The 27,148-nt window shown below is 38.0% G+C and overlaps 1 protein-coding gene across 1 annotated transcript in view; it reads right to left on the bottom strand.

The window, feature by feature from the left end:
* Marchf1 (membrane associated ring-CH-type finger 1) overlaps nucleotides 1-9,624 on the bottom strand; it is a 503,920-nt gene extending 494,296 nt beyond the window's left edge. The window contains exon 1 of the mRNA XM_032919298.1: nucleotides 9,465-9,624. Coding sequence (XP_032775189.1) covers nucleotides 9,465-9,492 — 28 coding nt within the window. The 5' untranslated portion in view covers nucleotides 9,493-9,624. The remainder of the gene's footprint in view (nucleotides 1-9,464) is intronic.
* Nucleotides 9,625-27,148: the final 17,524 nt, after the last annotated feature.

Below are 27,148 nucleotides of genomic sequence, written 5' to 3' on the forward strand. Positions count from 1 at the left end.
CAGTGGCCAAACACACTGAAAGTAAAATTGTAAAAATATGTAACAGAGATAACCCAAGGAGTACTACATTCTCAAAAGGACGATTTACTGCTAGTCATAACTGCACTGCTTTGTCACTCATGTATCCCCCTCCCCTAAGAGCATCATGGGAGACAATTCAATTTCTACGGTACCTAATAACTGTCATGGAAACCAAGGAAACCCAGGTCTCACGGGCCCTTATTAACAACTGCTCCTTTTAATGGCACAGACTCCCACATTTGCAGCGACTGACACAGGCTTTTGTTTCTCCCCAGATCCCTGGGAGTCTTTGGAACACCCAGAGACATACGTCCTGCTGACAAGGTAAATAAGCAGAAGGCTGAGGAGCTTAGTGTCCGATTTGGATACAAATCTCTTCCTTGAAAGGCTGGGCTAGCTGCGCGCGTGCCCTTCATGCGGCTACAGTAATCTGCTTAGGTCAAGGGAGCTGCGAGGGGCGAAGAGCTTTAGATGAGATAAGGAAACGGGGAGAGAGGGAGAAATGGGAAAAAGGAAAGAGAGGAAGAGAAGAAAGGAGTGGGGAGAGATGGAAAGAAGGAAAATGGGGAGAAGTGGGGGTAGGGAAAGGGAGAAAGGAAGAGGGAGCGAGGAAAAGAGGAAGAAGGCTAAAGGAAGAGATAAAGAGAGGAAGACAGGACAGGAGATGAAGCAAGAAGAGGAAGGAAACGGGACCGAGAGGGGAGTGACTGGTCACAGATGAGGATCAGGCGACAGAGGGCAAGCAGGAGCAGAGAAGAATGGGGAAATAGCTAAGTTCAGCATCTCCAGAGCCAGCAGCAGGAATGAGAGAACGCTGCTTTCTAAAGCACAAAAACTACCCCGCAGACTGCACTCATTCTGCTTACGGGTAACTCCTGTGCTCTCTGGAGTACACGTGTATGATTCAGGAGTAGATCTTTTCACTTCTGCTAAGGACTCCAGTGTCCTTTTAGGAGGATAAAATGATTTGGGGGAAAATATATCAGAATGACTACTCTTCAAAGTGCAAAACAAAACAAAAACGTTTTGAAAACAGTTCCTAGGAGATCATCATTGTTGGTCTGTGCAACCTATCCCCAGCTATCTTTGTATTTCATATCAATACTGTCATTTTCAACATGATCTTACAGTGTGATTAAACTCAGAAAGAGATGAAAGGTAGCAGAGATAGCCACTGTAGTTGACAATCGTGTGAAAAGACTCATGGACAGACTGTCAAAATAAAAGCTGTTTCTAATCTAAACATCTGCACTGAAATAACTGCTTCTGTGTGTTTTCAAATGTGAGCCTAGGATGAATGCCTTTTGCCAACTTGGTGACCTTCATGTGCTTCACTCTCCTGCTCTTCACCTGGCCCATATGAAGAGATTTTCAAAAGCAGAATTAACCTGAGACTCCTTTATGAGTTTGTATTCATCAGGGCTATTATAAGCACCTGAACTGGACCTTTGGTAAGACACCCATGGGTCCTAACGACGGCTCTTCAGAACCCTCTGGTCTAGCACTAAAGAAAGCTGAGCACGATCCCATGAGGTGTGCATGGGGACTAGCCTCTTGCTGTAAAATCCTTTCTAAAAATTGAGGCAGGCAGCACTCAACTTGGACTCCGCTCGTTGCCAGTCTCGGTTTGCAATGAAAGATGGTAAAATACAGGAGACTGAACGAAGGGACTATGCAAGGGCTAGCCTCTTCCAAACCTTCTGGCCTTATTCCCACCGCTCAGGAGGAAGGGGAGGAAGGAGCTCAGAGGCCTGCAACAAGCTGTCTTAAGACATAATCCATATGAAGTTAAATCGATGTTGGTTAAGCATTGCCGTGGCTTAAGAGTCACATCTGTGACCTGTGACTACGAAGGAGACACAGCCATACTTTAAAAGCAATTGCTAATCCCTTTATCCAGGACAGTTTAATTAAGAGGAAGTTGAAAATGGAAGTCTATAAATCTAATAGTCTGTGACAGATACTAAAATGTAAATTATAAACTTCCTTAGGAAAATCATATTGCCAGTGTTTACTCCGTAGAAGCTTCTAGCCATTTTCCAGATAAAGTTAGACTTTAGTGCTTTCCTCTAAAATATTCCATTAAAGTTACAGGAGATTTTTAGCTTGAGTTAACAAAGTGTCTGTCTTAATCCAGTACCTCATTATGCATGTACAGAGATCCTCTGTTTATTGTGATGTTTTTAAACTAAGATTTAAAATTTAAGTCAATTTGACTTACATGGTTGAGTTACTTCAATTTGCTATCTTTTATCCTGAAATTTAGATTGCAAGTTTAATTTCAGGAAAAAATTATATCTTAGAATGTTTTGCACACTAGACAAGAGGCTGTGTGCTAAATCATTTCAATCAAATAAATGTTTAGAGTTAAGAAAAATTAATAAACACTTATCGAGGTTCATATTAAGAATTGCAAAGACTGAGATAAAGTTTTGTGATTGTTATTGGGGCAGAAAGAAGATGTGTTTCAACGCTTCATTTTAATATTTTTCTGACTTGGAACACTGGAACATTCAACAGCTTGTGTCTGTGATGTGTGTTCACCTGGGCCATTCCTCAGGCAGTGGCTGAAATACTTTCTGGTCAGACTATGAAGTCTCTGGGGCAAACATTTCACATAACAATTGAAAGCTCAGGGAATTCTGGGGATTGCAGTTCTCCTCTGGGAGTCTGAGCAGATTACACAGTCATTAACCCCAGAGAATAAAGGGGGAGCCTACACTCCGCAGCTATGTGCTAACAATAGACAGACAGTGGTCACACTGTAAGAGATGAGTCATTCAGCTAACGGGTATTCTCACAATACCACACACTGTAGATGTGTAAACTGAATCCTGTGCAAACTTCTTATAATTATTGCTGAAGCTGTCCTGAGACTCTCACTGTTGCCTGGACGGTTTCCTAAGAACATCTAGATGTCTGTGTTCCTTCTGTGTTCTGACTTCTAAGCCTCTAGCTTTGGAAACGCCACTGCATTGATCACCTTTGCCTCCTAAATCCTGCACTGTAGTTACTAACACTCAAGATCTCACCACCACCACCCACCATCCACGCACCAGACTTCTGCCTTGCTGCCCAGCATAGGCTTTTAAAAGAAAAAAGAAGCATACAGTGCTTTTGATCCTCTACCCTGATACCTATCCCAGTCTTTACTAAATCCAAAAGGAAGGAGGGACGATAGGCTTAACTAAGGACAATTGAGTTGATGGTGACTAAACAGGCAGGGAGACAAAATATCAGACCAAGACAGGGAAGCAGGAACGCATCTCATAACATCCAATCCAATGAACGTGCACTGGCTGCCTGCTGTTTTGTCACCTTACTAGGAGTGAATGCAGAAGAGGAAATGTGGACAGTTTCCATGGCCAAGGAATTTGCTGTGCCATTAGGGAAATTTGGCCAGCATAAGTTTATCATTTTTTTTAAACAAATAGAAGCTTACACTAACAACTAATGTTTAAAATAAGTAAAATACTAAGTACAAATCTCAGAGACGGCATCAACAACGAAAAGTCACAAGATTCTAAGAAGAAGAAGGAGGAGGAGGCCGAGGTAAGGCAAGACCTTATTTTAAATGACACAGAGAAGGCATTTGTTCTACTTTGCTTCTCCATAGCTATAATAAGAACACTGACCAGAAGCAACTGGGAATAGGAAAGTGTTTTCAGCTTACAGGTCAGTCTAGCATCAAGGGAAACCAAGGAAGGAACTCCTGCAGAAAGCTAGGGGAAGAACTGGCAGAGAAACCATGAAGGAAAGCTGCTTATTGCTTTGCTTTCCCTGAAATATTCAGACTACCTTCTTATATAACCCGGAGTCACCTGACCAGTGATGGTACCAACCACTTTGGGCTAGGTCTGCCCATATCTATAAAAATACAATAGGAGAAAGGCTGATAGAATGTTAGTAATAGCAGTCCTTGCTTTTTATTCTTTTTCTAATTTAAAACAATCTCTTGACAATCCAGCCATTTTGCCAGATTCATGAGAGACTTCTGTGGCTATGACAAATGCAGGTAGGATGCATCTCAAGATGGTACCAGAACTTGTGTGCCCATGTTATGTTGGTTCTATAGGAATTCAAAATCCAAGTGTTCCTTGAGTCTTAGAGTGTCCCAGAAGTGTTGAGGAAGCCAAGCACTGTGTGAAATGTCCAAGGATGTGACAATGGCTAAGTCCACTTGATTGGAAGTTTCAAGAGACCCAATTTGGTTCTGAAGAACCGAAGGATTTCTGGAAAGATGCTGGTCTTCAGTCTATGTTGAATCCCCAGAAAAGCATCTTCCAACATCGGTGAAGGAAGGTAGCAGCCACAGACTAAATACATTTGCCAACAAGAATGAAGCCAACACAGTTCCTACACTTAAGTCTCAGGAAACATCAAAGAAGATAGGCAGAAAGATCAGTAGAGCCAGAGGACTAGGAAGTCTCTGTATGATTTAGGTTCTGGAAATGAAAGAGAAGCTACACCCATGAACTGTAAGGCTACCTAAATAAGACCTGAACAATCTGAGTAGTTAATTAGTCTCCCCTCATGATGAGCTCCTGGGAGAGATTGGACATATGCTACAAAGTCTTCAGCCCTGAAATAACATACACACAAGTGACACTAACCGGACTCAACAGAGTGTGTGTGTGTGTGTGTGTGTGTGTGTGTGTGTGTGTGTGTATTAATCAAAGGAATAGAAATCACCAAATGAAGGGACATCATGGAAGAGGTTGGCGTAAGAAAAGGGATATAGTAGTTATATAATTATACTGTAATTAAAGAAAATTAAACAAAACAGTATGGTGGTGTTATAAAAAAGGACATGGAGGGAGAGGAGAAGGAAGAGAAGGAGGAGGAAGCCAAGTAACAAAAACCCACGTTTCCTTATTCTGTGTTCTTTATTTCTGAGCTGCTAGTTCAGAAGTTGCTGATCCAGCACCATTAGGTTGGGTGTACCCACTTCAAGTAATCTGATTAAGAATGTCTGTCAGTGGAGCTAAGAAGATGACTTCTTAGTTAAGAGCACTGACTGTTCTTGCAGAGGTCCTGAGTTCAATTCTCAGCAACCACATGGTGGCTTCACAACCATTTGTAATGGGATCTGATGCCCTCTTGTAGTATGTCTGAAGAAAGAGAGACAGTGTCTACATATACATAAAATAAATAAATAATTTAAAAGAGTGCATGGTATTTGTATAGATATAGACAGGTTATTCAATGAAATAAACCCACACACCTCTGGATACTTAGTTTTTTACAAAGAAGCCAAAACCACACAATGGAAAAGGCAAAGAATCTTCAGCAAATGCTGCAGGTATAACTGGATGTCTGCATGTAGAAGAATGTAAATAGGTCAATATCTATCACACTGCACAAACTCAAGTCCACATGGATCAAAGACCTCAACATAAAACCAGATACAATAAATCTAATAGAATAGAATAACCTTGAAGTCAACAGTATATAAGGCAACTTTCTTAACAGAACACAAATGACTCAGGCACTAAGGTCAATAATTAATAAATGGGACCTCTTAAAACTGAAAAGCTTCTATAAGCTAAAGGATGCTATCATTTGGACAAAATCGCAGATCTTTTTTGGGGAAAAGGTCTTCATCACCCCTATTTCAGACAGAGGGCTATTATCCAAAATATAGAAATAATTCAAAAAATTGACCACCAAACAAACCAAATAACCCCATTGAAATATGGAGTACAGAGCTAAACAGAGAATTTTCAGTGGAGGAATCTTGAATGCCAAGAAGCACCTAAAGAAATGTTCAGGGCCCTTAGTCATTAGGGAAATGCAAAGCAAAGTGACTCTGAGATTCCAACTTAGATACACCAAAATGGCTAAGATCATAAAAAGAAGAAAACTCAAGAAACAGCACATGCTAACAAGGATGTGGAAAAAGCAATTAACAAGTCTTCATTGCTGGTGGGAGTACAAACTTGTGCAGTCTGGAAACCAATCTGGCAGTTCCTTGAAAATTGGGAATAGTTCTACATGAAGACCCACCAGCTATACCATGCCTGGACATATACTCAAAAGATCCCACAAAGACACTTACTCCACTATGTTCATAGCAGCTTTATTCATAATAACCAGAATCTGGAAACAACCAAGATGGCCCTCAACTGAAAAGTGAATGAGGAAAATGTTGTTTATTTACACAATGGACTGCTATTCAGTTATTAAAAACAAGGACATCATGAATTTCATAAACAAATGAATGGAACTAGAAAATACCATCCTGGGTGAAGTAACTCAGATCCAAAAGGACATACATGGTATGTACTCACTTATACATGGATACCAACCATAAAGTACAGGATAACCATGCCATAATTAACAGACTTAAAGAAGCCAAATAGCCTAAGGGAGAATGGTTGAATCCTTCTCAGAAGGGGAAACCAAATAAATATTAGAGGTCAATGAAAGGAAGGAACTGAATAGGAGAGGGGATGGGGAGGATAGCAAGGTGGGAGAGGGTGAGATCAGATGTAGGGAGAGCAGGGTAGAAAGAAGGGAAATCCAGGAGTGGAAAGGAGGCAATCTCTGTAATATAACGGAGACCTGAGTTGGGAAGGGCCCCAGGGAGCCTATCAGGGCAACTCTAGCTGAGACTCCTAGCAATGGGAGATATTGATCCTAAAGTGGGCACTTCCTATAGACAGTCAAGACTCCCAGTGGAGCGATAAGGACAGCAACCCACCCACAAAACCTTTGTGTCCTGCCTACAATATATGCATGGACAAAGATAGAACAGAGATAGAGGGAATGGCCAACCAATGACTGCCCCAAATTGAGACCCATCCCATTGGCAAGACTCATTCTCTGACACTATTAATGATATTCTGTTACGCTTGCAGACAGGAACCTAGCATCACTGCTCTCTATTAGACTCCACCCAGCATACAATGGAAAGAGAGGCAGAGACTACAGCCAAACATTAGATAAACCTCGGGATCTTATGGAATATTTGGAAGAAGGATTGGGGAACAGGAAGAGGACGGGACTCCACAGGAAGACCAACTAATCTGTACACTTGATGGCTCTCAAAGACTGAATCAATAACCAAAAGCCAGCTTGGGACATATGTAGCAGATTAGGGGCTTCATCCCCAATAGCAGGTCAGGGACTCTCCCTGAATCTGTTGCCTGTCTGCCTGCCTGCCTGCCTTCCTGCCTGCCTGCCTGCCTGCCTGCCTGCCTGTGGATCACATTCCTCTAAATGCACTAACTTGTCTGGTCTCAGTTGGAGAGAATAGGCCTCACCTTGCAGCAACTTCATGTGTGTATGTGTGTGTGTATGTGTATGTGGGGGTTATATACAGGGGGATCCCTTTCTCAAAGAAGAAGTGAAGGGAGGAATTGGTAAAGGTATTGGGAAGTGAGGGAGATTTGATATTAGGATTTAAAGTGAATAATAAAAAAAGAATGTCTGTCATAGAGATCCCCTTACCTTGCATTTTAGTTGTGTCTAGACTCAGTCAAGTTGCCATCACACATGATACTATAAAATTTTCCTCAAGTCTTTATAGGGAGATTTGACCACTTGGTAGCATAAGGGAACTCTGGTGAACAGGAAAATAGCTAGACATTTGCAGTCTATAATCTAGGTAGGACTGAAGTTGAAATGTTTTTTTCTTGCAAATCTATACATAGCACCTGGAGGGGTAACTTTGTTTTCCTTCTGTGTTGGCAATGCGCTTTCGTTTTTTAGCTAAGTAAAGGACAGTAGAAGTTAAGTGACAAAGAGTAGAATCTTAGCACGATTTCCTCCAATTCAGTTCATATCATTCACTTTTACGTCCCCCCACCCTGCCCCCACTGGATTGTCTGAGGGGCCTGTTTCTCTGGAACACACAGCCCAGGTACCTTGCCTATTCTGTATTTCAGATAGGAGTATCAGAATATGGGAGAGGCTGGTGTTTAAGGGTAGGGTAGATAATTTATTTTCTGAGTTCTGCTTCCACCATGTATGTCCTCAGTTATTTCAATCACTGCCTACAAATGACTATTTTTGAAAAAGCTGCTCATTTAAAGAATGTCACAAATATTGGAAGTAAAAACAAGGTACGCAACTGAGTGCCAGGGATATAGGTTGGTAGTGAGTATGTGAAGCTCAAAGGCAACTTCTAGAAAAAAAATGGGAGGAAACAGTAAAGAAGGGAGGGAAAAAGAAAGTAAGGAAAGACTGCTGTTCTGAAGAAAAATCAGAGTTCTACTGGGTTTTAATATTTAAAACAAGAGTTTTATATGTTTCCTCTCTTTCATTGAACTTCAAAACTGAAGCAAGTCCAACCGGAGAGCAGTTGGTGACCACCAAGTGTGCATGTCACTACTGTATCCTGCAGCTTATGGCGCCATGCTAGTCAGTGTTCTACCTCACAGGCATCAGGGCAGAGTAGAACTGTTGGCTGCCTCCTTCTTCTAGAAGCTTACATGGTATCCTCTCGTACCAAATGTAAAGGATAAAGAAAATTAAAAAGCAAACAAACAGAAAACAAAGAAAGAAGCAATATTTCTTCTGGGAAGAGATTTTATCCTATCTATCGACCATCTGCTCAAGAAGCAATGCTGTTATGGACTCCATGTGACCATGCAAAGTAGTTTTCCCTTTACTTCCTTATTGTTCTTTAAGATCAGGCGTTCCCTTCATTTAAACATGTCTTGTGAGGCATTCTCTCCAACACAAAAGAAACATCCTAGCCCCCAGTGACATATGGGAGTGCCACCCTTTTTAATTACATCGAGGCAACTTCATAGTATGTTTACTGAGTTACTGAATGCAATTAGAGCCTGCATGATACGCAAGGATGCATGAAGAAACAGCTTTGCAGAGGAGTTAAGATTGATAGACCAGGCCCTACTTGGTGATTAGGGGGATAAACTACAGCTCATAACCTGGGCAGTACAGATAACAACTGCAGCACAATTTTCAGCATGAATGAGTCAGTATGGTTTTGTAACAGGAAATTCTGCTGTGAATGTGCGATTACAAAGGTGGGGGTGGCGGGTAGGGACCGAAAGGATGAGAGAAAATGGAAGTGCTTAGAAAAAATATGAGTTAGGAAAGAAAAAAGAATCATGAAGGCCTGAATTTTGTTGGCTACTCTTTGGTTTATCAAAGTAACCTTAAAATCAGAGGCGATTTTTTTTTTTTGTTCTTTTTTTCGGAGCTGGGGACCAAACCCAGGACCTTGCGCTTCCTAGGCAAGCGCTCTACCACTGAGCTAAATCCCCAACCCCAATCAGAGGCGATTCAAACAACCCCCACCACAGTGTTTTGTTGTTGTAGTTGTTGTTGTTGTTGGTGGTGGTGGTGGTGGTCTTTGTTCATTTGTTTTATCCTATCTGAGCACAATACATTGGGACTATTTATATACTAGCTTAAAAAAATAACTGAAAAGTATTTGGGCTAGGGAGCAAACTCACTGCATAAAGTCTTACCATACAAGTGAAGTGGCCCATCTGCCATTCTAGTACTTGGAATGTGAGATTCCACACTGCAAGCTAGCTACTAGAGGAACCTGCAACAGTGAGTTCAGGCACCAGGAAAAAGATGCTGCCTCCGTACGTAAGGTAGAAAGCAAATAAAGACATTCAAGGACAACCTGGCGCCTCTACATGTATGCTTATATAGTCATACCCATACATGCATACAACTACATGTATATCACACACATAACATATCAACATACTTAAAATACAAAGCATAGTCTCACTTTTGAAATATCAAAAAGATACTTTTGAAGTTAAGATACTTATGGTTTATACAGAATAATGAAATAATTCTTCAGGGCACAAATTCTAAAATTTTGTTTATTTGTTTGCTTTGGAAGGTTGTTTTATGGTATCTCGGTTTTCATGTATGAAGTTACTAAAACAAAACTATGAAAACAAGAGTAGCAATGAATTCCCATTGATCTCTTTGGGTGCATAAAGTACTGTGTTATGATTCTAATATTTTAATTAACTTTCACAGAATAGGTAACAGAATGACATCCTTCATAAACTGTAATGAGCAGATTTAACAGTAATTTGATAACTACATTAATTTATTTAATGAATAGTCATTTTTATTTCAAAAATTATAATAAATTAATTTTTTCACTTTGATTATTACATAATTAAAACATTTCTCCCTTTCTTTTCTTCTTTCCTATTAACCATCTTATACACATCCTCACCATACTCTCTCAAATTCATGGATATATATATATATATATATATATATATATATATATATATATCCTGCTCAGGTCATATAATGTTATTTCTATGTATTATGGCAGGTCTATGAAGCTTCAACCCTACACAAAGAGTTACATTTAAGTAAGGAGTGATGAGAATTAGAAAAATAGTCCTCTAGAAAGAGAACACCAATTAGTTATCCATAACAAATGGTCATCCCCGAAACATATGTACAGACTGAACAGTGCCAGGAGGCTGCCCAAGCACCAGTTCTCTCTGGAAAACAGTTGGGGAGAGCAGCATCTGTGACTTTTGAGGGAAGAAACTTGGCTTTGTGAGAATAAAGTTTGCTTATTATTAAATAACATTTACCTTTCTTGATTCTAAGTTATCCTGAAGCCAGAATCCCCAAGCATCTGGTGCTTAACACCAAATTAGTGTATTTAGTAAAGAAGTTCTTTGTTAGAGTTTCTTTTTCTCATGTGAGGAAACTTCAACTATCATTGGACAAGCAAAAGGGAGGCTTGGAGCAATTAACTTTTAGTGAACCAGAAAAAGGAGCTCATGCTGACAGAAAGAAAAACTTTTACACAAGCTAATATGTATAGATATAAGCACATTCATACATACATTCATAGTTTTTGTTGAACCAAACCATCTGTCTCATCAACTCACATACTTACACACACACACACACACACACACACACATATATATATGTATGTATGTATGTATGTATGTATGTATGTATGTATGTATTTGGTAGCTGGATCAAAAGTCTCCACAAGCAAGTTCAATTAAGAAAGCAAGTGCCAGCACACACACACACACACACACACACACACACACACACACACACACAAAACCTCACTCGTTCTGAATGAAAAAAGCTCCAACTTTAATTGCTCAGAGAAAGTAAAAGTCTCTATCATTATATTGCTGAATGAAAGAAGTCATGAACCCAAGTCGACAAGAATAAAGCCCTGTCCTTGTCAGTACAAAACACCTTTGCTAAGAAAAAAACAAAAACAGGAACAAAAAATCACTGTTGCAGGCAAATGGATGGAACTAGAAAATATCAACCTCAGTGAGCTAACCCAGTCACAAAAAACATACATGGTATGTACTCATGGATAAATGGACAGTAGTCAAAAAGTTCAGAATACCCATGGCACAACTCACTTCCTTCAGGAAGAAGAAAGAACAAAGTGTCGATGCTTCAGTCCTACTTAGAAGAGGGAACAAAATAATCACAGGAGGTAGAGGGAGGGAGGGACCTGGGAGGGGACAAGGAGTGGGAGGGAAAAGGGGGACAGGATCAGGTGTGGGAGGAGATGGGGAGAAGTACAGAGAGTAAGTGAATTGAATGGAGGTGTATAGCAATGGGGTGCAGGAAAACAAGGGTAGTTACTAGAGAATCCCAGATGCCAGGGAAGCAAGGCGGCTTCCAGGACCCAGTGGGGATGGCATTAGCGGAAATACCCAAGAAAGGGGAGAGAGAGCCTGAAGAGACCGTACCCAGTTGTTAGGCAAGGCTCCAGGTTGAGGGTTGGGGTCATCCACCCATCTCCAAAATTTTAGCCCAGATTTTCAGGGACAAATAGTAGAGCAGAGACTGAAGGACAGGTCATCAAGAGATTGCCCCACCTAGGTATCCATCCCATTTGCAAACACCAAACCCAGACACTCTAGCTGATGCCAAGAAGCACTTGTTGACAGGAGCCTGGTATAGGAGTCTCTTGAGAGGCTCTGTCAGAGCCAGACCAATACAGATGCAGATAAACACAGCCAGCCATCAGAGTAAGCACAGGGACCCCAACGGAGGAGTTAATGGAAGGACTGAAGGATCTGAAGGGGTTTGCCACCCCATAGGAAGAACACCAAAGTCAACCAGTCAGTCTCCCCAGAGCTTCCAGGGACTAAATCACCAACAAAAGAGTACATGTGGAGGAACCCATGGCTCCAGCTCCATTTGTAGCAGATGGTTGCCTTATTGGGCATCAATGGGAGGGGAGGCCCTTCGTCCTGTGGAGGCTCAGTGCCCCAGTGTGGGAAATGCTAGGTAGTGAGGTGGTAGTGCGTGTGTGGGGGAACACCCTCATAGAAGAAGGTCCGAGGAAGGGGTGGTTAGGGGTTTGCAGAGGAAGAGGGATAACATTTGAAATATAAATAAATAAAATAGCCAATAAAAATTGTCCTGTAAGAAAATGCTGCCTGCTGTTCTTTGCTTTCCTCTGCTTCTCTTCTGTTTCTTCTCTTACTATCATTGTCCCTAGTTCTTTTACTCTTTCAAGATATATGATCACATGGTATTGTAAGCATCTTACTTTTTAAAGTTCACAAGTTCAAACATAAATTCAAATCATAAGTTGAATAAGAAGTATCATCAGGGCTGTGTAAATGTGTTTTCACTAGGACTAGTTGTCTAACTAAACATTCATTATCTTCCACTAGCTTCATAGGTTCATCAAAAGTTTAAAACAATAATTCGTTTGTCTAAGTTAGCACAGTTTGTAAAGAGTCAAATCATTTGCCCAGTGACTCATTATCATTGAAGTTTTGTGTAAATAAATCTAGTCAATATTTTATCCTTTTTTCTCATACCTACAATAAATTATTCATTCTCAGTTTATGAATTTTCATTATAAAATAATTATTTCATATTCAACCTAAGAAGAATGGTTTCTCTGGTTGTAAATCTGTTTCAAGCTTGCTTTCCATCCTAGTGCAATTAGCTTGTGACACAAGAAGGTTTACAGAACCCTAATTGTAGCTTTCATATTATAGAGGGCTCAAAATTAATTGTATAAATTTAGTAATTTTGTAGATCCATTAATAAGAATTATGAAATAATCAATTTGTCTACATTGCATTGCTACAAAAGAATACATCTTTATTAATCTGCAGAAAATCTACCCAGTAGGGTGGGCTTATGCTCAGGAATTATTATATTAATTTAGTAATATCAGGAAAGGTGTATCATCAATAAGAATCAAACCTAAACTGAGATTTCTGAAAGCATTGCAATTGAGTATTATCACAGCCATGCAAAACAATGGATCATCTCCAGAATATCACTTGTATGTTTTTAGTTTTTCCTAGATAACTCCTGACAGAGCAGGTTATATTTAGGAATATATGTATATACTTAGACTTACATGTATGTAACAACAATTAATGGAAAAAGGGCAGGAATTTGAAAGAAAAGAACTAAAAAGTGTGGACAAATTCTGCAGGAGGAAAAGGAAGGAAAAGTCATATAATTACATTATAATCTCAAAAGAAAAAAAAGAAACAAAATAATATTTAATTCAGAAGGAGAAAATGTTATAATTTCCATTAATTATAACAAACTACTTTATTTAATGACTTACTATTACCCACAGATAATATTAAATATTGACATTTTCTATTCTGCACTTGAAAGGGAGAGTAGAGACTGATACTGGATTATCCAGTAATGTATCTGTATTTTATAATAGAAACAGATAAAAATTACCATAACAACTGACTTGACAAGATCAAGATAGAATTGCACAGGCTATATCTCAACTGTAAATTAGTGGGATATCAAATGGGTGTTTCATTCATGACACAAACCCAAAGTCTACCAGCATGAAAATGTAACATTCTGGTTTTATTATACTTTTGAGTATTATTTAAAAACAAAGTCTCAACAAGTGATGTGAAACACATAAGGATGTGAAGAAAATGCTTTTTTCAGAAAAAAATTTCATCAGTGAACTGAGAACAGGACCCAACAAGTGATGTGCCAACCAACCAGATTTCAAAGACATGACCCTGGACTCTGAAAATGAATATCAGTGAATAACTGAGTGAAAATAAATGAAGAAAATGTTTGCCGAAACCGGAAAGGCTGCAAATGTATATGATCAAGTTAATAATAAAAAAAAAAAAATTAAAAAAAAAAAAAAAAAAAGAAAAAAATATGGATTAAAACCACAGTGAGTTGGCACTGTATACTCACCAGAAAGATTACCCTTTAAAAGACTATTCATGAGGCTATTGAAGAAGGATTCTTTTTCCAATACTAGGGGAAAAGTTTGAAAAATAGTTTGTCAATGTCTAATAATGTATTCATGTATGAATTCTAAAAGATCAATAATTTTACTTACTAGTGAAAGGTAGTACCTTTTCCCATAAGGTTAACAGTGGAGTTTATGGAATATAATGAGATTTTTTGTCAACAAGATTTCCTGATTAATTTAATAAAAATCCAGAATTATAAAGCTGAATTTTGAGAATTGGGTCTTGAGCCATGAATGGGTGATGTGTTTGGCTGACATGGTGAGGACCACAGGTTGACCAGGGAACATTTTAATCTGTGGTGCTGATTTGGCATCTAGGGAGGGATGCTCAGTGAGCTATTCTTATACAAAGAGTTGAGCTGTGGTTGGAAATGTGAAGTTGTTACATAAATGAAATTTTACAGTTATCCCACAGTTTGGGCCACTGAGGAAGCAAATGTAATTAGAAACAATGGAAACCAAGCCAATACTTGATTATAATTACAGTAAACACTAAAATGTGACTACACTATGAAAATGAAGGAATAAATTGATAAGTAATAAATCCCAGGTGTTTCCCAACTGCTTTGGAGATTTTTCTTGTTACCTACAGATCCCTTTCCATAATCTTCCTCATGCTGGTTTTCCCTCTAAGGTGCTCTTTCCCAAAATTCCTCTCTCATTCTTCTTCATTCACCAGTCTTCCTCTAAGACCTTCTTTCCAGAAAACATCCAAAGCTTTCAGACCTGGTTATTTTCAAATTCTTGCAAATTGTAAACTATCTAACAGATAGCAGGCTAAAGTGCTTATGGTGCTCATGTGAGTTTCCATAATGGAGAAAAGACCTATGGAAGTCATGAGCTTTCCCACCCACATAATTGCATAAGGAAACAATGGAAAGAAAATTAACAAATACAAAAGAAAGCAATATTTTGTTCAGAAAACCAGACACAAGACCCACTGCTTTCTTGAGATCAAAATGCTTCATTTTCATTTTGTCTGGATAAATCATGTAAGAGTATAATTAATAATAAAGCCACGTTGTTTTTCAGGTATATGTGTGTGGTATATGAATGCATGTGCTCAAGTGTTTTTAAGTGCACTTGTGGTTGAATGTATCTGTGCATATAAATATGCAAATGTGAAGAGACCAGAACTAACAGGAATCTTGAATCTTGGCCTATTCATTAATCTGGGCTCTCCCAGTCAAACCCAAATCCCTGTGATATTGCTAGTATATAGAGATTACTCAGGGAATTCTTTGTCTCCTAATTCCTAGTCTCTGAATTTTAGGTGGGCTGACAGGCCCACCAGAACTTACATGGGTTTTGGAGATCCATTTTCTCTTGTCTTTAAGCTTACTGGTAGCATAGTAAGGCTTTAAACTGCTTAGCAATCTCCCCATTTTCATAATTTGCAATTGTGTTGGCAAAAGTGTGTGCATTGTAAACACACGTGGCATGAGAAGCAGTGCCCCTTCCATTCCATGTATTGATTTTCTACTCCATTTTTGATTCTTTAATTTTAATTTTTCTATTCTTCCATTATAATAAGTACAGTATGGTTTTATTATTTAGTCTGCCATAGGAAACACAGAATAGATGGGGAAATAAATGGAGGAAATAACATTGATGGAGGAAAATAGTTAACTTGTTTACTAACTTAATCCTACATCCTACGTAGAGCTAGATGAACAAATATTTTTATTGTTTGACACAAAGGCACCAATGAGATGGGCAGGACTTTGGAGAAGAAGGAAGTGTGCAGCAGTTAAGATGCCAGTGGGAAGGAGATGATATATTCAGAATTTAGTAAAATATGGTTCATTGGCAGGATTCTCAGTTGGAAAATGGGCAACATCCAGAAAGCCTAAAAGGATGGGACTGGAAACAATGGGAATTCATTACTTCTCAGGAGAAAGGAATAAAGTGAAGGTCATGGGCTGCAAGGCTGCTGTGTAAGGCTTGTTCTTAGAAAGAGAGCAAGACAGCACCAGAACAGAATAAGCACCCAGCCATTGTCCTCCCACACTTCAAAACTCCGGAAGTCATGTTTCATTTCGAAGTCCATTTGTTGGCCACAAGGGAGCTGTAGTTCCTGCTCTTGTCTAAGCATCCAAGCCTGTTCTAAGTCTCTATAACTGATTGTGAAATGTACAAGTGGCACATTCATCAAACTATCATGCTAATAATAATTGCCATGAGGGGAGATTATGAAACATTATTTATCCTGACAAATTATGATGCCATCAATAATTCACATAACTGATGATAAATAAAACAATGTAAAATGAAGGGATAATAGAATATGATAACAGGAAAACATAAAACTGACATGAAGTAAATACTTAAAGTTTAATTTATTGTGTATTTTTAACTAAGTAATAAATATCAATTACTAAAATGCATGGAGTGCGAAAGAGGCATGGGGCAAAAATACACACACATCTATGCATATCAAGCTAGTAGTTTAATAACATTTGAAAGTTTGTATTAATGGAAATGGCTCAGAATGAGGCAATATTTGTTAATACAGTGTTGGGCCATATTTCACAAAACAGTACTAAAAGCCATAAGCATGGTACAGAACTTGACCCACGGTGTGGTACTTCTTGTATCAAGAGGCAACATGTATTGATCTTGGCATCCAATAAAGTTAAGTAAAGAAAATGACTTGAGATTGCATTTGCCTTGTAGCACTCAGAAACTATGCAACAAAATTAGATGAAGAGTGCAGAGGTTCTTAGTAAACACACACAAAAACCCTTTATACGTGCTATTACCAAATCAGACACAGGGCTCATGTAATTTCAGCTGTGAAAAGCATCTCACACTTTCCAGTTCACATACCAATGATGCCTACTCATTAGAAGTTGGATTATCAGAAAGGATTGTGAAGAGGGGAGAGTCTGAAGTATGAGTTTCCATCTATTATTCATGACAGCTTGACTTAATCCTCAGCTCAAAACATTGTTACTCTGCAACATTTACACTCCACATAAAGAAATAGAAGCAAGAATGTGCCAGCTCTCCAGTGTGGTCCAACACCAGTGGACTACAGATTTTAAAATCTATTAAATGACCATTTAAAGAATTCTTGGCATCTATTTTAAGAAAAGCAAATATATTTTACTTGGAAGCTCTTGAGAAGGTAAATTTTTACCTGGCTTAGTACTTAAGTACTTCTGATCTATTTTATGACACTGGTTAGAATCAGCCATGTGGGGCAGGCTAGGAATATATATGTTTACTTTGGATGAAATAATGCTCACCTATGAAGTAATGTACATTTAAAATATACTATTTTATTTAAAATATACTATTATAGATTTGGGAAATGTAAAGCTACTTTTGCATTTTGGTGTTTTGATTCATCTTCTGGAATGAAGTATGTATTGATGGATAACACAAAATTTCACAGAAAATCCACATAACCTAAATATCAGTGTGACTTTGTTTTTGTATTAACTATGAAAATGGTAGTGTTTTTAAGCTTTCTTTTTAATACTCTAGATATATATTGTTTTGTTCAATACAAGCAAACTTTTCTTATGTCTTTAAATGGAAGGAATAAGATTTATTTATCTTGCACTTTGTTTGCATTTTAGAAAATAAGTTGAGGAAGAAACAGTGACCGCTCTCTAAACTAAATATTAAAAACCTATATCTTTGTGACTAATGATTTTATCTAAAATAAATTTACAAGATAAAACTATAGTTTATCCTGGAGTCTAACTTCTTGAGTTCATTGTATATTTTGGATATTAGCCCTCTAGCAGATGTAGGACTGGTAAAGATCTTTTCCCAATCTGTTGCCATTTTGTCTTAATGAGAGTATCTTTTGCCTTACAGAAACTTTGCAGTTTTATGAGGTCCCATTTGTCAATTCTTGATCTTAGAGCATAAGTCATTGGTGTTTTGTTCAGAAAAATTTCCGTAGTGCCCCTGTGTTCAAGACTCTTCCCCACTTTTCTTCTATTAGTTTGAGTGTATCTGGTTTGATGTGGAGGTCCTTGAACTACTTGGACTTAAACTTTGTACAGGGTGATAAGAATGGATCGATTTGCATTCTTCTACATGCTGACCTCCAGTTGAACTAGCACCGTTTGCTGAAAATGCTATCTTTTTTCCATTGGATAGTTTTACCTCCTTTGTCAAAGATCAAATGATCATAGGTGTTTGGGTTCATTTCTGGATCATCAATTCTGTTCCACTGATTTATCTGCCTGTCTCCGTACCAATAACATACAGTTTTTATGACTATTGCTCTGTAATACTCCTTGAAGTCAGGGATGTTGATTCCCCCAGAAGTTCTCTTATTGTTGAGTATTGTTTTTGCTATCCTGGGTTTTTTGGTATTCCAAATGAATTTGCAAATTCCTCTTTCTATTTCTATAAAAAAAATGAGTAGGAATTTTGATGGGGATTACATTGAATCTGTAGATTGCTTTTGGTAAAATGGCTATCTTTACCATATTAATCCTGCCAATCCATGAGCATGGAAGATCCTTCCATCTTCTGAGATCTTCCTCAATTTCTTTCTTCAGAGACTAGAAGTTCTTGTCATACAGATCTTTCACTTGCTTGGTTAAAGTCACACCAAGATATTTTATATTATTTGGGACTATTTTAAAGGGTGTTATTTCCTTAATTTCTTTCTCAGGCTCTTTATCCTTTGAGTAGAGGGAGGCTGCTGGTTTGTTTGAGTTAATTTTATACCCTAACACTTTGCAGAAGTTGTTTATCAAGTTAAGTAGTTCTCTGGTGGAGTTTTTGGGGTCACTTAAGTACACTATCATATCATCTGCAAATAGTGATATTTTTTGATTTCTTCCCTTCCAATTTGTATCCCTTTGACTTCCTTTTGCTGTCTGATTGCTCTGGCTAGGATTTCCAGGATTACTATATTGAATAAGTAGGGAGAGAGTGGGCAGCCTTGTGTAGTCCCTGATTTTAGTGGGATTGCTTCAAGTTTCTCTCCATTTAGTTTGATATTAGCTACTGGTTTGCTGTATATTGCTTTTACAATTTTTATATTTTTTGTGTTTAAATATAGGCCTTGAATTCCTGATCTTTCGAGAACTTTTATCATGAAGGGATGTTGAATTTTGTCAAATGCTTTCTCAGAATCTAAGGAAATGATCATGTGGTTCTTATCTTTGAGTTTGTTTATATAGTGGATTACATTGATGGATTTTCATATATTAAACTATCCCTGCATCCCTGGGATGAAGCCTACTTGATCATGATGGATGATCATTTTGATGCATTCTTGGATTCAGTTTGCAAGAATTTTATTGATTATTTTTGTGTCAATATTCATAAGGGAAATTGGTCTGAAGATCTCTTTCTTGTTTAGTCTTTAAAAAATGGGGTACAGAGCTAAACAAAACATTCTCAGCTGAGGATTATGGAATGACCAAAAAGCAGCTAAAGAAATGTTCAACATCCTTAGTCATCAGGGAAATGCAAATCAAAACAACCCAGAGATTCTACCTCACACCTGTCAGAACGGCTAAGATAAAAAAATCAGGTGACAGCAGATGCTGGCTAGGATGTGGAGAAAGAGGAACACTCTTCCATTGTTAGTGGGATTGCAAACTGGTACACCATTCTGGAAATCAGTCTGGAGGCTCCTCAGAAAATTAGATATTCCACTACCTGAGGACCCAGCTATACCTCTCCTGGGCATATACCCAAAAGATGCTCTAACATACAACAAAGACAAATGCTCCAGTATGTTCATAGCAGCCTTATTTACAATAGCCAGAATCTGGAAAGAACCCAGATTCCTTTAACAGAGGAATGGATTCAAAAAATATGGTACATCTACACAATGGAGTACTACTCAGCTATAAAAAACAAAGACTTCATGAAATTCATAGGCAAATGGAATGAACTAGAAAATATCATCCTGAGTGAGGTAACACAATCACAGAAAAATGCACTTGGTATGCACTCATTGATAAGTGGATATTAGCCCAAAAGCTGGAATTACTCAAGATCCAATCCACACACCACAGGAAGCTCAAGAAGAAGGATGACCAAAATGTGAATGCTCCCACTCCTTCTTAAAAGAAGAAAAAAATATCTGTAGGAGGGGATATGGAAGCAAAGTTTAGAGCAGTGACTGAAGGAATGGCCATTCAGAGCCTGCTCCACATGTGGCCCATATATATACAGCCACCAAAGTTAGATAAGATTGATGAAGCTAAAAAATGCATGCGGAAAAGGACCGGATGTAGATCTCTCCTGAGACACACAACCAGAGCATGTCCAATACAGAGGTCAATGCTAGCAGCAAACCACTGAACTGAGAACAGGAAATCCCTGGGGGGAATTAGAGGAAGTATTGAAAAAGTTGAAGAAGCTTGCTATCACATAAGAACAGCAATGCCAACCAACCAGAACTTCCAGGGAGACTATACATAGACTGACCCAGGGCTCCAACTGCATATGTAGCAGAGAATAGCCTTGTTGGGGCACCAGTGGAAGGGGAAGCCCTCCCATGGTCCTGCCAAGGTTTGCCCCCTAGTGCCGGGGAATATGGTGGGCAGTAAGGGGGATGGATGGGGGGAATAACTGTATTTGGGAGGGATAGGGGATGGGGGCTTATGAACAGGAAACTGGGAAATGGAATAACATTTGAATTTTAAGTAAAGAAATATATCTAATAAAAAAAACTATGATGTATTTTAAAACAACATATCTGCTGATACCTGTAATTACTGACAGTGTGACATCCTATCAGATCTCAGGCAAGAAATTTGGTTTAAGATCTCAAATGTAATTATAATACAATTTTAGTAGCAGCATACATTGGTAGAATCATGATATTCTATAAGTAAGCAGGTCACATGATTCTAAGACTCACTATACAGCAAATTTTCCTGGGTATTTTTCACAAGTTTTATGGGAGCATTTGTATATGTACATGAAAAATATATATATATATATATATATATATATATATATATATATATATATATATATGCTGCAAAAGCACTTAGTCTTGGAGCTGTGAAACCTCAGTAAATCAGTGGAAGTACCACATTCTGCTGATTTCTCTGAAACTCCTTCCTTACACTGCTGTCGCGGGATAGCTACATTTATTTTTAGGACACAGTTTTTCTTTTAGAAATAATTGTTATGCATGTTTATCTCACCCTGTAGCCCAGAAGTTCTCTGCTGATAGAATTATGTCTACTTCATTAATTTCTCTACCACAGCAGTCACCATAATTCTCTGGACACATGGAGGGTATAGAAATTCTTTGTTTTGTGGACATAGACAGTAATTACAGAGGCTTGATTCTGTATGTTTTATAACAAAGACCATTTGCTGAGAACATTTATAATTATTGTTGCAATTAATTTTTCAAAAATTTCTAGTAATTCAGAGCTGAAATTCTCAAAGCATGGTGTAAAACAGGTAACATAAACATCACCTACCAGTTCACTGTCAGTGATGATTTTACGGTGTGGACAATAGTAAATAAATACCTTAGATATACAGATGAGAACTCTGCAGGTGGGAAACAGCAGCCTGCTTTCTTATACAGCATTCTTGGTGATGCTGAAGTAGACTGAGCTTTGATAAATGTTAGCTTAAATAGCCAAGATGAAGAGGGTTTTGAAAGCTTTACACTTTCTAATTTTCACAGAATACGATGTAATCTGTTGCGCTTAAAATTAGTAACAGTATTCATTTGAGAAAATGTATCTTATATCAGCTAAATGCTTTCTTCGGATTTAGGAGACAAGACATCTACTCTCCATGATGTCTTACTTTAAAATGTTGCTATGGATGTGATTCCTAAGACAGGAGACATACTGCAGAATGCTATTACAAATAGCAGTCAATGGTTTTCTCTTAAGCTTTCCAGTTAAGAGGATGGCCGTGTTTATACAGACTTTCTTGTTTGTCTTTTCATTGCTTATTCTGGGACATGATCGCAGAATAACACTCCGCTATTCTTCAATCTAACTCTGTACATGTGAAACAAGTGAAGATTTACAACCTGCTTAAGGTGAATCATGCCAGGAAAGGAAAGTTTAAACTCCAGGGAATCGATGTTAGGCACTTGGAATTACGCCCCGAGATCTCTCTGATCGTTTCTTATCTTCTTCATCCTTTTCTTTTTAACTTTAAATATTTTATTTGAAAAAAATCTACTGTTATCACTCAAATATCTCAAGAATGATTGTTCCGAAGCAGGTGGCAACCTTTCTGTAGTTGAAAGAGGAAGCTTCGAAGGTGAGCATGTGAAAATGAAAATAAGCTCACAAGAATCAATACATATTAAATGCCAAAACAGTCAAATGCAGCAATGTTTACACCCTATTGTTCATGGTACTCCCTTCTCACAACCCAGAAGCAGTTGCCATGGCGTTATCTGGAGTGAGACGGGAGAGCAACTGGAGGTTTGATGCTTTATCAGTGAAACGAAGCATAACATTTCCCTCAAGAAATACTGATTTTAACCAAGAAAATGAGAATAAACACAATTGTTTTCTAAGTATTTACAGAGGCAATAGAAAGGGTGTAAATAGACTGTATCCAAATTAACAACATTACCATCGAAATTTAATATTGCCATATAGGAAATATAGATCAGGTATTATTACTAAACTCTGAGCATCAAACCAGCAACTTAAGCAAAAAGCAAACAACATAAACAGAGGCTCACTTAACTTTCTAAATTTGCACAACTTTAAATTAAAATTAATATTTGCTTAGAAGAATGTAAGTATTAGTTAACTTAGGATTAATGTAGTTTAATTTCTGTTTTGTTCATTGTTTAATGCAGCATGGCATGGCATAGATAGAAGTATTTTGAGTACATGATAAAGAAGCATATAGTCCTACAGAGATGAAAAGGGTATGTGGTCATGTAATATGTGTTCTGTTCCAGAGTTTCTTTACTGTCATATTGTTTTAAACAAACAAAATCCCCATCTCAGTATGGATAAGTGACTTGTGAGTGTAAGGTTACAATGTAATTTACTTTATACATGTAACAAGGTTCTGAGACATAGTACCAACATCTGTAAATACCATAGCATTTAGCCAACAAACCAGACTGCCACAGTACATAGTCAGACGACAGCCTGTAGCAAAAGGACTTTGTCATTCACAGTGGGTGAGTATGACTGTTTTCCAGTACTGGTCCTTGGACTTGCAATATGCCCCACTTGATATCACAGGGCAAGAGAACTACATTTATATGACAGGAGAAGAACCTGAGTTCATCACACTATCTGGCTATGGCCTTGGCTCAAAAATACACATAATTTCTGGACAGCCAGCAAATCTACCTTATGTCCCAGATAGAGGTGCTATTTCCATTTTCCAATACTAATCACTCTCAAATGGTGTTAAACAAACACTCCAGATAATAAACATTGACTACTTCTTTGTATAAGATATGCAAAAAAAGGCTTTTAGGGAGTGTGTGTGTGTTTTCTCTCACATAATAGGTGTTTAATTTGATTCTTTTGGACGGACTTTCATGGACACTTCTAAATGAAGTCATGACCATCTCTCAAGGCTCAGCCTTAATCTAAGGGTAACATATTGCTATTTTAACAATTACATTACATTGTTCTTGTCATTAAAAAGTATTTGGGAGTTTAAAATACAAGTGAATTATATATTAATTGTATTTTGTCATTTTTCTTTCTTTCAGAAGTTCAGTTTCTGTATTTATAATTTTATGCTCCTATGTAACTATGTTTTTCTCCACAACACTATCTAGAATGTCCAAAGTTCTCTAAAAGTCCATTATGATTAATGTATTTTGGCTCTGCACATTACAATAATACAAAATAAACTATACAACCTCCCAAAAAATCTGAAAAGAGAAGGACTGTGACATCATGTTCACAAAATTAGATTTTAAGTATATAGTTCTTTGATTTTTCCATTTACAGTCAGTCACCTTCCTTTCTTACCTGGAAATAAAATATTTTCAGCTTTGATTTTATAATAGAAAAATTTTAAAAACAAGTCTATTCATATATTTTTTCATCATTTGAAAAACCATAATTTTTCATATGTATGTATGTTTATGAGTCTCTGTGTGTGTGTTAGTGTGTTAGTGCATGTGTTTGTGTGTGTGTGTTCACATGCCTGTGTGTAAGGGCATGCACACATGACTGGAGGTGCCTGCAGAAGCCAGAATAGGGCATTAGATTTTTAAAGCTGGAATTGTAGAAAACTTTGAGCTGTCATACATGAGTGTTAGGAATTTGACTCAGGTCCTCTAGCAGAACAGCAAGTGTTCTTAATTCTGACCCACCTTGCCAGCCCTTGGACACCTGTCCCCCTCCCCATTTAGAGTTTGAATCTACTAAGCACAATCCTATTGAATTCAACATTAAATCTCAAAAAATTTGTAATCAAGAACTGTTAATTACCTAAATTGAAGCACATCACAGCAACACTGTAAAATTAAAATGCAAGAACTTAATATATAAGACAGTCAACAAAGACAAGAAGGGACCAAGAGCAGAGAGATTTAAATGATAAATGGCAAATTTGGGGAGAAATCAAATTTAGAAGTAAAACTGTAATCAATCTATCTAAATCATTTGATTTCCCAGTTCCTTCTAATACAATTCAATACAGTTCTTCATGTTGTTTTTATGATAAAATTATTTTTGCTGCTACTTCATAATTGCAATTTTGCAAATTTTTTTGTGACTTTTTTGGAGAAAGAGATTTGCCAAAAGGGTTGTGACCCAGAGGTTGAAAACCCCAGCTATAAACATAAATTAGCTAAAGGAAGCCAGAGTGTTAATGAGCATAACTTTGTTTCATAGCTTAATTCACTCTTTCCTGGATAGACTGTCCTAACAGTGTGCTTGCCCTTAATATTCTTTCTGAGAATGACACAGTATGCTGATAACGTGTGCTTTTTCTAGTTCATTATGACTCCATTTCCTCTTGATTTATATATCATGTTTGTAAGTCCATCAAAGAGCCATTTTGTTTTTAACATCAGTTTAATCCTACTCAATCATAAACCTTAGAATTAAACCTTAGTGGCTTTGTCTTCCATTTTTGTTTTGGTTTGTTTTGGTTCTCTCTCTCTCTCTCTCTCTCTCTCTCTCTCTCTCTCTCTCTCTCTCTGTCTCTCTCTCTCTCTCTGTCTCTCTCTCTCTCTCTCGGTTTTTGGTATTTCAAGACCTGGTTTCTCTGTGTATCTCTGGCTGTCCTAGAACTCACTGTGTAGACCAGGCTAGCTTCTAACTCAGAGATCAGCCTGTCTCTCTGTGTCTGCCTCCTGCCTCCTGCCTCCTGCCTCCTGCCTCCTGCCTCCTGCCTCCTGCCTCCTGCCCCCTGCCTCCTGCCTCCTGCCTCCTGCCTCCTGCCTCCTGCCTCCTGCCTCCTGCCTCCTGCCTCCTGCCTCCTGCCAATAGTGTGCACCATTACTTTCCTGCTCGTTTACTTTTTAACACCTTGCAGATTTCAATATATTTATCACAGCATCTTGCCATTATTATCCGATGGAATTCTTTGTGGGAAGCCTTACTTCTTTGGACTTTTCCCATTAAATTATTGCAATCACTATCACAGAATGAGTGAGAATTCTTTCCCAGAAATAATTTTTCATCTTTCTTTCCTTAAATATAAATATAATTATCTTTTATGTGCCCTTATAAAAGTTGTTTTTACATTTCTGTTGTTGTAAAAATATAAAAAATAAAAAAAAAGTTGAGTTGTCTTTTACCCCACTTGGTCCGCACCACAGTACCCCAAGACATCTGCTAGATACCTTGGCAGAAACACATCCCAACTCCTTAGCAGCCCAGTGTCTCCAGCCACCACACACTTTTCTACACTCAAAACATCACATAAAAGAACACACAACACAATAATCTTTGACCCAATTGGCAAGATATAATTGCCCACTTAAACATAAAAGCCTGGTACCATCCATCTTTGAGACCATTTATAACAACCTGTAAATATACAGAGTGGAATCTTAAGGTCAGCCTCCATTGTCCTGCCACAGCTTCTCTCTCTCCCTCTCTCCTTCCTGTCTCTTCTCCTCTCTGTTTCAGTCTCCTCCTCTTTCTTCAAACTTCTCTTCCTTCTCCTCCAATGACAGGCTTTCTTCTATCCTGTACCTGCCCCTCACCTGTATTTTACAAATTCAGTGGAGAGAAGGTTCTGGTGAAGTCACCTGATTCCTGAGTAAGTGACTAGGAAGCTGTCCTGGGGCAGTGGAATTAGCATCAAAATACAGATAACTCCAGGGCAAACCACAACATTTCCCCCTTTTTGTCCAGTTAAAAGGCCTTTTCACTGATATATAAATTGAGTACTATTATTACCATTTTATAGTTTGTCCTTACCTACAAAGAAGTAAAAAGAAAGAAAGAAAGAAACAAACAAACAGAGAAAAGCACCACTATTTTAAAAATTCTAGCCCACAGAATAACTATGCTGATTATTAAAAGCCAATGTTTATTTTAAATTATTAAATGGCAAGTACCCACTGTGTAAACATTAGCTCTTAGTTTAAGAACACTTTCTGCTTTAATCTTTCTAACCATCTTAGTAACCAGATGTTATACTCTTCTTTGGAAGTTATATAACTAGTGATTAAAGAGAACTTAATTAGTGGTAATTTAAAAAGTGTTAAGACTATCACAGGCAGAAAGCCTACCATGCACAGCATTGTAACACCCCACAGCTGGAATCTCCTTCTTCTGACAGACTGTAAACATGCCTGCACACCATGTGCTCTCATTTCCCTACAGTACACTGGAGAAAACCCTGCCAGAGTGTCTCACAATTTTCATAAACAGAGGAATTATAAACTATGATGAAAGGAAGCATTATCATGTAATCCTATCACAGATGTGTGGTTATTTGTAAGTACACTTGCAAAGACACACATGT

This window comes from Rattus rattus, chromosome 13, assembly GCF_011064425.1.
Source record: "Rattus rattus isolate New Zealand chromosome 13, Rrattus_CSIRO_v1, whole genome shotgun sequence".
NCBI lineage: Eukaryota > Metazoa > Chordata > Mammalia > Rodentia > Muridae > Rattus > Rattus rattus.